The sequence below is a fragment of the Cryptomeria japonica genome, chromosome 6 (assembly GCF_030272615.1).
Source record: "Cryptomeria japonica chromosome 6, Sugi_1.0, whole genome shotgun sequence".
In the NCBI taxonomy this organism is placed as follows: Eukaryota; Viridiplantae; Streptophyta; class Pinopsida; order Cupressales; family Cupressaceae; genus Cryptomeria; species Cryptomeria japonica.
The window spans coordinates 385,617,038-385,631,461 of record NC_081410.1 but is presented as its reverse complement, the minus strand read 5'-3'; the positions used below and the strand labels follow the sequence as shown (position 1 = coordinate 385,631,461).

Here is a 14,424-nt window from a genome sequence, read left to right as displayed (position 1 = left end):
GTTGACTTGATGATGATAGGTGAAGGCTTGAGAAGTTATATCCAAGGCAAGGAAAGGAGAAAGGAGGCGTGAAATGTGCTTAAAGACAAATTTTGCTCCTGACCCTTCCAAAGGGTCCAAAGCGAAATTTCTTATAACCCCTATTTGCTCCTTGTTATGACCAAGATTTTGACTTCTAAGGTATGGTGGGGAAGGCTTTGACGTGTTCTTGCCTTTGAAAGGTAGTTTGAGGCAATGAAATGGTGAAAATGGACCTAAAATGCAAAAAATCGCTCCTGACCGTTCCAAAGGGTCCAAAGCGAAATCCTTAGCTAGACTCTCTTTTTCGCCTAATGCATTTAAAGGACCTTGTTTTGAGTTAAATGGATGGCAAATTGACTTGATTGTGGTGAGAAGAAATTGGTTAGATCAAGTTTGAAGGTAGTTTGAGAGGAAGAAGTGTGAAATCAACCCAAAGGGAGAAATTTCACTCCTGATGCTTCCAAAGGGTCCGAAGCGAAATTTCCCATAGGCACTATTTTCTTCTTTGTTTAGACCAAAATCTTTGTTCCTTGGACATAGTTCGGAGTGGATTGATATGTTCTTGCCTTTTGAAGTAATTGAAAGTGAAGGAGATGAAGGATTTTGGCCCAAAGTATGAATTTTGGTCCAAAGGGTTTAATCTTCAAGATTTTATATAATGCAGTTACATACTAACTCTAGGCAAACAATATAAACATGATTCTTTCAAAGTTTAACCATGTGGAAGATAGATTCTGACTTACCTGAGAGCAGTGAGAAGGAAGTTTGCCGAATACAAATGTTTGAGGAGAGCCCCATGTTGAGAGGAGTTTGTTGTGGCGGATTTGAAAGCACGAGGGCACGTTTTGCCTTCCTTGATACACAAAAAAAGGCCCCCTATTACTAACTTCAGGTATTCTTGAATTTTCGGCTTCTAAAGTCAATCTGCATAACTGGAACTCTTTTGGAATGGAAGATTTGCTTTCAAAAATGACAAGTGCCAATTTTATCTCTGTTTTCGTGCTTTGGGCCTAATAGCTCTCTTCCTATTTCAGCTAAGTGATGGAGATTGCACGAATTTGAAGCTTTTTGCGACTGATCTGCGCAATTCTCTTAACTGGGCCCCTATACGTCTCTCCTCAGCAAAGGAACGCGGGATTTGAAATGAATTGTGCAATTCTCTTAACTCGGCCCTTCACTCAGGATGAAATTCGGCCATTTGGATGAAACTGAGCGATCTCTCCACTGGCTAAATGTGAAATGGAGTTCATTTCGATTGATTTTCGGCTTATTGACCTCCTTGCGCGAATTTGAATCTCAGTCTTATTTCGGCTATGAAGCAACTTTTCGCGATATTTACCCTCGGTCTCGGTTTTCGGCTTAAAAAGAACTTTTGCGAGCTTTACCCTTGGTCTCATTTTCAGCAATTTTAACTTACTTCGGCTTGGAAGAAACTTTGGCGAGCTTTTCGGTTTTTAAGCTACTTTGGATTCTTTGTTATTTTCGGCCCACGGGGCATCTTCGCAAGCCTTATCTCTTAACTCGGCCTAGGAGGCCGATTTTTCATTTTAAGTGTTATTTGGCTTGGAGGGGGACGATATTTTTTTGACTTTTGAATTTTGGCCCTAGAAGCCTATTTGATAGCTCTTTTAACTTTTGTTATTTCGGCATCCAAAGTCAGTTTGAGAGTTTTAGACGTCTTTCGGCTTTAGAGGCCGATTTTGAAACTTTATCTCGCATTTCGTCCCTAGAGGCTGATTTTGAAACTTTTAAGTGGAATTTCGGGTTTAGAGACCATTTGCAAGTTTTGTCTCCCACTTTGTAAATTTTTAAGTGTTTGAATTTTGTATTTCGGCCTTTCAAGCCGACTTTGTGAGTTTTAACCTTGCATTTCGGGCTATAAGGTCGATTTTTGAGTTTTAACCTTGCATTTCGCGCTATAAGGCCGATTTTGAAGCTTTATCCTTGCATTTCAGGCTACAAGGCTGATTCTGAAACTTTATCCTTGCATTTCAGGCTATAAGGCCGATTTTTGAGTTTTAGAGGGACTTGACTTGGATTTTTGCCTAGGAAAAAAAATGTCCTTACCTCGCAATTTGGTCTTTGAAGCCAACTTTCCCCTTTTGTCTCTCACTTTGGCTTTTTAGGCCGAATTTATCTTTGGAGGCCGAATCTAAGACTTAGTTTTAAACAATTCGCTCACAAGTCCCTCCCTATTCATCTTCCCTTTGCGAACAAAATCGCGATCGACTCTCAGGTTATGGAATCTCCAGGACCTAGGACTCAGACCTAGCTCAAACTTGGGTAGGGTCACCTCCTTAATACTCCAACCTCTTCAATGTTGCATCTTCCCTCCCAGAATCTACCAAAATTTTGCTACTAGGGACCTCAACGAGGACGCGACCCAAAAATTAAAAGGGGGCCCTTGTTGGCGACAGGGAGTGTGTGCAACGCACAACAAGGTGAAAGAGATTTGTGGGCAAAAAACTCATTCTTGTTGATGCAGGAGGATTGAATAATAATTGGAGAAAGACGAAGGCTTCCAAAGCCAAGAAGGCTTTGGAAGAGTTAGAAAATGGTACTCAAGCATTAATGGAAAAATTTGTTAAATTTGGGGCTGTGCACCTCCATGTAGGAAGAATCAATTAAGATTTTACACTAGAATGTGATAAAGCGGCTAATTAAGATAAAATGTCTTGACATAATTCTCATTCAAGAGATAAAGATGGAGAATGTGAGTTTTAAGGAACTGCTTGCTAGATTACAGAGAAATGGCGATTGTGTTGTGACAAATGCTGAGGAGATGGTGGGAGGTTTGGCTACTCTATGGAGTATTGTTTTTAGACTATTGAAGGTTATCATTCATGTCTCTCGTTCAGTTTCAGAAATTCTATGACAATAATCAAAGATTATCTCAAATATTCATTGTCTGAATTTGGAAAGAGATAGAAATAAGACCTGGGAGTACATAAGGAAGTTTAGACAAGACTATAACAAATGGAATTGAATAGCAAGAGGTAATTTTAATGCCGTTTTGGTTCTAGAAGAAAACAAGGGGGGGAGGATTCACTCAAATTTAGAGTCTTTGGAGTAAGAGAAGCTTAGTGAGGATCTTTTGTTAGCAGACATCAAACCTAAGACTTGTTGGCTTAGGTGGAACAATAAAGATTAGGAGATGTGAACATTTTATGTAGATTGGATAGATTCTTGTTGAATTCGGAATGGCTACTTGATATTGATAGTTTTCACTTAGATGTTGTCCAATTTGGAGGATCAGATCATTGTCCTATATCTCTTCATTTTAATAGGAAAAGGAAACCAAAGAAGGCTCCTTTTGAAAAGGAAGATTTTTCGTATGAACACCTTGATTTTAATGTAGCATAGGAGGGCTGGTGGAGAAAGGAAGAGAAGGGATTCAACAAATACACACTTTACAAAAAAATGATAGAAAGCAAAAGGCAGAAGATAGGTTGGAATAAAGAAACAATTGGGAACATTTTTTGAAAACAAAAGTAGGAGGGAATCAAACATGAAAAAGGTGGAAGCTGCTATTGCTAAGAATGGTTTAATCGAAGAACACGGAAGAATCTTAACAATGGAGGAAATATTTTGGCAACAGAAGTCTAGAATTAAGTAGCTAACGAGAGGAGATCACAACACAGATTTTTTTCATTTGACTACAAATTTAAGAAGGAAAAGTAATAGAACAATGAAATTCAGCTTCCTTTGGGCTCGGTTATGGAGGATGTGGAGGCAATCAGGAATGAAGGAAAGAATTATTTCAGGCAACTTCCTTTGAGCTTAGTCGCAGAGGATGAGAAGGTAATCAAGAATGAAGGAAAAACTTTTTTAAGAAGCTTTACGGCTTTGCCCCAACTATCAACAAGGAGATATAGGAGGAATTTCTTAGTAATATACCAAGCTTTGTCAATAAGGTTCAATATGAAGCTCTATTAGCTCCCTTTTTTATGGAAGAAATTAAGTTTGCTACTATTACTTTCATTGACAAGGATTTGTGAATTCTGAGTTGTTGCGATGGATAATAAGAGTTTCGGAGCTGTTGGTGGAGCCTTTGGAGGTGGCAATCCATGTTTTTTGTTCGTAGTGTTTTGTTTCAGAAGAAGGATGCATGGTGGTGGAGATGAAGACAAATATGGAAGATTCAGTATGCACTATGTGTAATAATGTGTGTGTTGGGGTGTCTGGGCCTGTGTAATTTGTGCCAACCCCATTATTTTGTGGCTTGTTTCTCAAGTATTCTTTTACAGAGTAGGGAATATAGTATATGGGCTTTGGCCTTTTTGGGTAGAAAGTTAGTTTGATAGGGTTATATTATGCTTTGGTTGCCTCCACACTGAGGATAATATATATTTTTCTGTTTCAAACTGTGGGTTTCGCACCAATTGTTTTCATGGTTCTTGGACCTAAAGCAGGTGTTATCAACAAAAAAAAATTGTGATAGATATAGCATTCTTAGCTCACCAATACAGCTCATAACATGATTATTTAAGTGTTTTGCTTTACAAAAGACAAAATTGTGAAGCTATTTAAGTGCTTGAAATCACAATAGAAAATTGAGGGGATAAATGACTGAAAACACTCACACAAAGGGAGATAAACAAAATAATTTACCCAACGGTAACAAAATGTGAGAAAACTCCAGCAACTTGGGGCCATGCATCTCAATCAAAATCTTAAAGAATTACAAGCTAAATGCTAGCATATAGCTTCCAAGAACACTAGGGACCATAACAATAATTCTACAATGCCCCTTAAAAGATTTCCTTGCTCTAAAACTCACTCAAGGCGATCTACTTTATATCTGCACTTATTTTTACCACCATTGTAGAACTCTAGATGATTTTATATGAGATCAATGGCCATACTTATGCTTGTGCTTCATTGTCAGCTTACTGCAAGAGATGATTGCAGCTCTAGCTTGGGTTATCAGCTCAGAAGAATCTAGGGGCAGAAGGCCATTAGAAATTTTTGACTTGGCTTTGGGCTTGTTCTCATGACATCAAAGTTTTATTTGGCTCAGGGTGCACCCATTGACAACTCTTTGGGGCTCTTAAACAATATTGAACAAGAGCCTGCTGATTCATCCCTCACTGAAATGTAGATTATTTACTTGAAAGAATTTTTAACCAAGTACCACACTGATCCTTCTTGGGCAGCCTCACTTTTGGTAAAGCACCTCAAAGTTTATTAGGTGTCCATTTTTCTTAGTCTTTTATTTTTGTAGCATCCTTTGGGATCTTCATTGTTTTGTATGTTAGCTGAATGCTTTGTTCTCAGCCATGCAGATTTTTAATATCAATGTATATCATTTAATTAGTGCAACATCTTTTTGCTTATTTAAATAAAAACATAGAACTGGGATCTTAGCTAGTCCAGAAAAGGGCAACTATTAATCTACACATTGCCTAGAAGCATCTAAACAACCTCATATTGGTATAATAATAATAATAAAAGGCGCACCATATTAAAATAATTAAATTTACTACCAAATAAATAGTTAAAGTGTGAATGTTAAACAAAATGAAACAAACAGAGCATATTTAATATATATCAAATGAAGCATCTCTGTAATGTCCCCTATTAGGGTTTAACGTTTAACTCAATTTGCCCTAAAATACCTAAATGAGGAATGAAGCATCTCTGTAATGTCCCCTATTTAGAAATATGATTTGCTGACTTGATGTCTTAATTCAGATCCTGCAATCAAATTAGCTATCAAAAGATAAACATATAATCCAACAAGTTACAAATAGAAATCTATTCATCATCCTAATAATCATAAATACATGTGGGTTACCTTTGAGGCTTTACCCAATGACTCATCCACACTATGAAGCCCATGGAAGATCATACAAGGCACCTTGAGCCTATCCATCAAGTTCAGGGACATGGACGTACATCCGTCATTCGGCTTCCTAAGGGGCACGGAAGTACATCCATCATTCAGCCTCCTAAGGGGCACGGAAATACATTCATCATTCGGCCTCCTAACTTAACTCGAATGGAACCTGGCTACTTGCTTTCCTTATATGCCTACATCTCCCCTCTTTAACGGGATGGCAGATTGGGTTTAGCTTTAGAGGAATCATTATATCTATTCTATTGACATAATTATAACAAGAACAGCTCCATAGGAACAGATATAACTGTAGTAACATAATATTCTGCAATAACGACTCAGCCAAGACATAATGCATTATATTTCAGACAACACTATTTATATAGATATCTAGGCTGCTGGTTAATATATTTTATATCTGAATGTGAAGACTCTTCTGGATCAAATGCTTATGATTGTACTTCTTCAATCTGTCTTCCTTGATTCATAACATATATGAACTTACTAGTTTGAGGCTGCCAGCCATGTATCAGATTTCTGTTTATATGTATACTATTTCCAGATTCTAAGTCAATTTTTTTTTTTTATCCAGGTCAGATTATTTATTGATCCTTCATGGGATATCCTTGAAGTCTGCATATTCGACCTTCCAAATCTGCTTCATAATGTATTTATGTCTGCTGTAATATTGCATTTATGTCTGCTTGTAATTAGCCTGCTCTAATTGTATGCTGCCTCTTTTCTTTTGTAGTCCATTTAATATCTTAATGTCTCTATGAGGAGAAATGCCGCTTGGGTTGTGTTGCTTTCTAGGCAATGGACATGTCTCTTCAATTGCTGCCCTTTGTTTATAAACTTAATTGCATCCTTAAATGATACCCAACTGCTGGGGTCAATTTAGTTATAGCAGCTGTATGTTGTTTGTCTCCTAAACTACCAGATCGCCCTTCCTTATTCTTAATTTCTGTCTTATTCAATAATGAGATTTCTGCCTGAAGGTAATTGCACCTTTCTACCTCTTAAATACACATCCCTTTGTCATTTTTGAGATGAGTGTCGGCTCTGAGGCTAAACATATAAATTTTAATTCAGTTTAAATATTAACAAGTTGGCCCTAACACAATTTAATCTGATTTTTGTTCATCTTCATATTGAGTCGGCCCTTTTTGATAATTATAAATCCTTAGCTGGTTGGCTCCTCCTTTTAATTAAACTATTTGTTCTTTTTATCTGGGTTCATCTTCCACATGGAAAATTATTATTTTCATATTTTGAAGCCTAGGTTTTAGTTAGTAATGCTGCAATTGGTTCTGTGATGTAATGTTGTCAGTGGGGGCATGACAATCTCAAAAAAACTTCCATTTCATAGTAAAAAGTACATTTCAAGCAACCAAAATACATATCATAATGGGAAAAATGTTTGTAATTGAGTCAGTGGGGGCATGACAATCTCAAAAAAACTTCCATTTCATAGTAAAAAGTACATTTCAAGCAACCAAAATACATATCATAATGGGAAAAATGTTTGTAATTGAGTCAGTGGGGGCATGACAATCTCAAAAAAACTTCCATTTCATAGTAAAAAAGTACATTTCAAGCAATCAAAATGCATATCATAACGGGAAAAATGTTTGTAATCGAGTATCATGAAAGTGAGTTGTCTAAGATGCTGCCTCTTCAGGCACTGAATTGTTAGTGTTTTTGTTAGCTGCTATGTCAACTATAATGTTCTAACTGGCAAGTTCTTGTTCACATGTGGTTCGCTTTGGTCCCTATTTTGCCACGCCATCTATATCTTCTAGGAATATATTGTTCCACAGTACAAATTTGCAGGAAAAACTAGAAGGAAAACTGCATGTAATATGGAGTGTGATAGAAAGTTTGGAGAGATTTTAAGAGGGTTCTGTTACTTAACTTTTTTGAAATTTACATTTTTTTAAAACTTTGCTGCTTTAGGCAGCATTTAGCATACCATTGATGTTTGAAACCTTGAAATCGAAATTTGGGGAATTTTAAAAGCATTTGAACTATAAGATTTCATGATATTCTGAATTATTGTTCTAAATAATATTCTTGTTATTATTTATGGGATTTTCTTCATTTTTTGAATAGGTGGATCAATTCTCTTTGGTTGGGTTTGTTATTGGATATCCATTTCCTATGTATAGATTTCAATCCACACAGGTATGTACACATTTTTATGCTTGCCTTGGGGCTAATATTTTCTTATCTTGTAACTGCATTGTGTTCCATTTATACAATCCTATGATGATTTGAGTCACCCATAGGCATTACTATCGATATCATTCGTAGGATAACATAGGCATTAAAGTTTTCTTATATTTGTTTTTACTTATTTATATTTTCAAGTAAGAAAATAAATGTTAAAAGGAAATATTGTCATGTTTTGGTCCCAAGTCAACTCGTTGTTCTATGTCTTGCATTGCTCATTTCATGGTAGCAAAAGTTGTTATGAGGAATAAATAGGAAAACCAAAAGATAGAGATATTTTTCAAAAATTGTGATTTGATCAGACCAAAAATTGGATTAAAATTAGGTTTTATGAAAAATGAACAAATATTGGGTTAGGTTTTTTGAAAAAATGAAAAAGATAACCATATACAGTTTAAAAAAACTGCCAAAAAACACAGTTCAATCATGATTTCTATGGTCAAAACTGTTGACAGCGAGTTTAACATTTAACAGAGTTTTTCAGTTCAAAAAACTGTTTTCCTGAGTGATTTCTGATTTATTACAATTTCTTGTAATATTTTGATGATCTTTGTAACTATGGTTGATCATATAATATCATTAAGCAAATTTATTATTTGTTAGTTTTTGAGTGTGTCACCAATATCATCATAGTATTTAGGTTATCGTTCTATGTTTGATGTCCAAGTTATATCTTTTGGTAAGTAATGTGTAATATATTAGGCTTGGCTGTCATCAAGAAGATATACATTGTAATCCATATACCATGAACACTGACAATACAAAAAGTCCAGTATGCTGACTGATATGAAGTAATATATATGCAGGATCCTAGTGCTCTAATCATTTAAGTGTCAATTTATTGGAAAATTTTAAATTTCTTAAATGAGATAAAGCAGCTGAGAACAATTACAAAGTTGTTTGGAAAATAGAAGATTATAAATTGAAAAATTAGCAGGCATGGCGTTTGAATTAATCTATTTTGATCCTGTGTAACAGTAACTTCACCAAATAGAAGTACTTGTTTCTTAACATGGAAATTTCATTAAAAGTCAGGGCTTTTAAGTATGACTTCCTGGTTGGAGACCATCATCGTATGGGGTGCACATGAAGGGGAACATGCTTCATCTAGTACTTATCAGATAGTTTGTATATGCTTCAGAGTCTCAGAACTTCTTTAGGAGGGTAATAAGTTGGGATTCAAATTCCTGTATTCTCTGTAAAAAACATGAGAACTCTTATTGAGGTTCAGTTAATGTGATTCAAATCCAATTCTAACCTTGACTCATGGGAACAAGTCAGAAGTCTTCATGTGGATAGCAAGATGCTCTCATCATGTTTGTTGACTGGGAATGGCTGTACATGGAGTGCTTCAGTTGTACCTGCCTCTTCTCTTTTTAACTTGTTTGCCATCACGTTAATTTAATGTCTTGTGGACAGTTATGAAAAGGCTATTTCTAACTCTACAAGACAATCACCTGCAAACTTCTTGACAGTACTTTGGGGAAGAGATAGCAAGTGTTTATGGGAAAGAAAGTATACACAAGAAATGTAAATGAATAGACGTCTTTGGCAAGAGGGGAATTGGTATACTTGCAATGCATTCCTATTCAACACAATAATAACTTCATCTCCACCCAATAAGGTGACGTAAATCGTGTAATACATATTTGCTAGAACACTTCCCAAATCCTTTTTTAAGAAACGCATCTTATACTCATATTATAAATATTCACACTGTGATCAGATTACAAGGAACACATTCCTTAATTTTTGTTTGATTATCCATTTCTGAAGCTCTACTGCTTACTGCTTGGACATGGAGTCTTGCATTACTTATTACTACCAGATATTGCATTAGCGTAGATTTCTAGAAAACCCTTTTCGAAGGCCCCATTTTACAGAAAAAAATGGCATTGTTAGGGCAAACATTCATAATCTAGTTTCCGACGGCATGTTCCCAACTATGTAAAAAATTTAAATTCTGTTGGAATAGGTTTAGGAAAATATTTTGACACAAATCTGTTCATGGGAGGTTAGTGACTTTTTCATAAGTTATATTTATTTTTTCCCAAATTGAGTTGGTCCACAATTCTGATGGTTTTAAACAACACGTGTTAAACTATAGTGTTTATTCTATGTAGCAAGCTAGGGCCATCAAGGATCATGTGTCAACCTTTAGATGAAATGATTCATGCCTTGACAGTTGACATGCAAGCAATGGGTGTGCCTGATGTATAAATATGTAAGTTTCTTCATATTTGATATATGAAAACAATCTGCTCTCTGTGCTTTTGTTTTGAAACTTGGCATTTTCAACATGGTATCAGAGCAGGATCACTACTTAAACCTAGGGGGACCACTTTTGGAGGCCTTAGATCATTCAGTTTCTGTAGAGATCTCGAGAAACTGTATATGACATACGAATCTATGGATGAGTTTGTAGGTTGCCAGGTTTAGATGGTTGTTTTGTTGTCCCCGTTACCAAGACTGCATCATTTGGATCATAGCTAGGCTTTACTTGCAGAGTTGTGTCTTGTGAGGTTCTAGTGGATTTGTTGTAGGTGCAAGAAAGGCATGCATTTGTATAGAGCAGTGTGACAAAATGGTTGATGTTAGAAAGGGTGTGTCCTCAATGGAAGTGTGATTGCATGCCCCTCAACAAAAGAGTATTACGAATCTATGGATGAGTTTGTAGGTTGCCAGGTTTAGATGGTTGTTTTGTTGTCCCCGTTACCAAGACTGCATCATTTGGATCATAGCTAGGCTTTACTTGCAGAGTTGTGTCTTGTGAGGTTCTAGTGGATTTGTTGTAGGTGCAAGAAAGGCATGCATTTGTATAGAGCAGTGTGACAAAATGGTTGATGTTAGAAAGGGTGTGTCCTCAATGGAAGTGTGATTGCATGCCCCTCAACAAAAGAGTATTGGGTAATGTCTACGAACGGAAGAGGAGGATTTGCAAGTCTACATATTCCATTGAAAGTTTGGGATGTGGACATCTGCAGCTTGTTTGAAGGTAAAACTAGGGGTCAAGGTGTGTAAGTGTGTGTGTGAAGATATCTTCAAAAAGGAGAATCAGGGTGGTCTTGAGGAGGCCAATGAAATTTGCATTCATGGAGCAAAGAGAAAGGGCTCATGTAGAGAGGGCTCTTGAGATGTTGAAAATCTTAAGAGCAAGAATGGATGCTCTTGAAAGGCAAAATGTTGGAATTGGTAAGAGAATGGTTGAGAGGTTAGAATCTGTTCAAGGTGTTTAAGCATAGTGGCAGTGGACGATCCAAGAGGAGAAGTGGAAGGTCATCTCTGTTCTTTAGAATAGATGAGCGACACATGAGGAGAAAAGAGAATTCGTGCAACTTGTTAAAGAAAAGATCCTCATCATGGAGGGTATGGAGAAACAACCTGGCAGCGAGAATGCAACAATAGTATGTCCTTTAGAGGACATGAAACTGTTGCAAGATGTGGTGTAGTGAGTGCAAAAGAAGAACAGGATGAGTACCCTAAGATAGTACAAGGAGTAGAAGTGGGAGATATAGGACATGAGGTAGCTGGAGATAAGAAAGAGGATATCATGATCAAGGGAGGATAGAAAAATGAAGAAGGAACTGCTGGATGAATTGTTTGTTTCCATCATGCAGATTTAGTTGAGTCTTGAGGAAGATTTTTCACTCAAGGAGGAGTTGTTATGCAGAATATTGGATGCAGATGCAAATGAGGTCATTGGATCTAGATTCATCTTGGATTGTGAACATACAAAAAAAACATGGACATGATGAGCCAGAGATAGATGTAGAGTAATTTTGTTTAGAAGGATTATATAGAAGGGAGAAGTAGATGAGATTATTTTTATGTGTAGGTGGATGGATAATGGTTGGCTAAAACCTACAAAGAGGAAGGAGAGAAGCATTTGGAAGAGGAGGTTAGCCAAAGCTTGAAAAACTCTGTAATAACTCACCTGACTTGCGAGTTCTTTAGAGGCAAAACCCTGGCTGATTTAATTGGTCAAAAACTCACAATTTTTTCAATGACTTGTGGTTTTTATTTTTGCAGAAAAAATTGCGAAAATTCCCCATTTAAACCTTAGTGACTTGCTAGGAAATTCCCGACGCCGAAAAAGGTAAAAGGCAATTTAATAAAGCTAATATTTTACCTTTTAATTTCTTGCCGCCTATATCTCTTCTTGTTAGGCATAGGCTTTGTCTACAAAAGGGACTAATCCGTGAGAAGACTCTTAAGGCGTGGGAATCATAGTTTGAAGTTGACCTTCTTGTGTGGTTGGTGTGATTGTTCAAGGGAGGTTGTGGCCCTGTCCAATGCCATTTTGGGTTGCATTTATTTTACACAGATGTTTGCATAGTCGAATATTTGTAGCGGAAGTTGTTGCTGGGCTGAGCACTGTGAACTATTACTCACTGTGACATGTGAGAGGACACTGTGGTATATGAATCAGCCTGTGCTAGGAGTTAATTTCAGTAAGGACTGTTGGAAAAGTTGTATGCTGTTGTAAATTTGAAAAGGTAAAAAATTTCTTGTGTTATTGCTGTATGTATATATCAGCAAATTAAATGGAAATGGCACTGTTATAGCAGCAACTTATTGTTTGAAGCTTGAATATTGTTTTCAATAAAATCACTGTAACCTTCTTTACTTTAAATATCAATGTTTACGAATGTTGTGTGAGAATCTTGAAAACTTTGCATCAAATAAATTCGGAAATCAGAAAACTCTCCATTCAAATTGTTTGACCCAATGCTTAGTGGATAAAAGTATGAAAAATTGGGTGCAAATTGATAGGGGTTATTATAGTGGTATTAGAGCCATGTTGAACCTTCTAGCCTATTTATTGATTTCAGTTAGAGAAGATGGTCAATTGAGACAAGGACCCTTTAACAAAACATTTCAGTAAATCATTCAAACTAATTAATTTTGAGCCTTTTGCTAAGTAATGGATGTGAGTAGTAACCTTTATGCATTGGGAAGAAACTTGAGTCTCCATATCAGTTAAAAGATGTTCTTCTTGAAAGGTTGAAAGAAATGTGGATATGTGTTTATCAAAACCGGACCAATTAGATTGTGAGGTATTGAAATGGGCAACAAAAGCACCATTGATTGTGCTAGTCCAGCCCTAGATTATGAGACATTTAGTTAAAGACATAAGATTTGCAGTCACCTCTTGTCTCATTGAAATCATAAGAATCACAGCTCCTGAAGTACCGCACATAGATGACATAATGAAAGAGATATTCCAGCTCATTGAAGAGAGTTTCCATGGGTTGGATGATACCAGACATCCTTATTTTGAGAAGAGGTAAACATCTTAGAAACCATTCTAAAATTTAGATCCTGTATGGTGATGCTTGATCTCAAATGTAATGATTTAATACTCAAAATGTTTCAATGCTTCTTTGTCAAAACCAGAAAATATCATGCAGAGAATGTTATATAGGCAATGCAAACTATCTTGTCTCTGATTTTAGATGAGGATGATGAAATTTCCAAGCAGTATCTAATTGTTGGCCATTTGGAGGAGGGAGTAGGATGTCTCACCTACAGCACATGAGTTGTCAAGAAGATTGGTTGAGTTGAAAAGTTAGAAAGTTAAAAATCAATTGACAGAAGGTGAATTGATTTCTTGTGTTTTACAGGTTACAGGACCTCCTAACATGAGTAAAAACCAATTGAGAAGAGAGAAATGTTGTTTCACATGCCAGGAAGCTGGAGACCTAGTCACATACATGGGAACAACAAAGAAGGTGAATTATTAACTTCTATCACATGCTTATCGCAGCCAAATGATGATAAGAGCAAGAATAAACGAAGGCAATAGAGCTGGAAGAAGATGAAGGGGTGTTTCAAGAGATAAGTATTGCTGATCTCCAAAATGATTTCTTTGAAGGACTTGATTCCCATGATGACACCATTGGAAAGGTAATTTATGAATGATCATATGAAGTTTATGTTACAAAAGGGGAGGTTGAAATAAAGATGGTTCAAAATGAGAATGCTGATATTGAGGATTTTGTTGCCTTCAAATCACCAATTAATAATGAACACATGTATCTCCTTAATGATGAGAGAGTTGATTTTGATTTTAGCTTGAGCTTGTTTGATTCAGAACAATGTGAAAGTGAAGTCCGTTCAGAGATTGATGATGGATCACATGATCCCTTATTGTGTGAAGAACCAAGTGATTTTGCTGATTTGGATCCACAACTGTTGAGCATTTTTATAAAGTTAGTGAAGAAGAGGCACATGAGATTTGGGGCAGCCATGAAGACACTGCTGAAAAGTATGAAGTAAGTTCTAATTTTCATATGCCTAATAGCAACAGTTCATTAACTTTGCGTGACCTT

General features: G+C 36.4%; 1 protein-coding gene across 5 annotated transcripts in view; it reads left to right on the top strand.

Moving 5' to 3' along the window:
- Nucleotides 1-14,424, top strand: part of LOC131067372 (uncharacterized) — a 177,591-nt gene that overhangs the window by 71,759 nt on the left and 91,408 nt on the right. For all 5 annotated transcript variants that reach the window (XM_058002341.2, XM_058002342.2, XM_058002338.2 and 2 more), the window contains one exon: nucleotides 7,973-8,044. In XM_058002341.2, coding sequence (XP_057858324.1) covers nucleotides 7,973-8,044 — 72 coding nt within the window. The remainder of the gene's footprint in view (nucleotides 1-7,972; nucleotides 8,045-14,424) is intronic.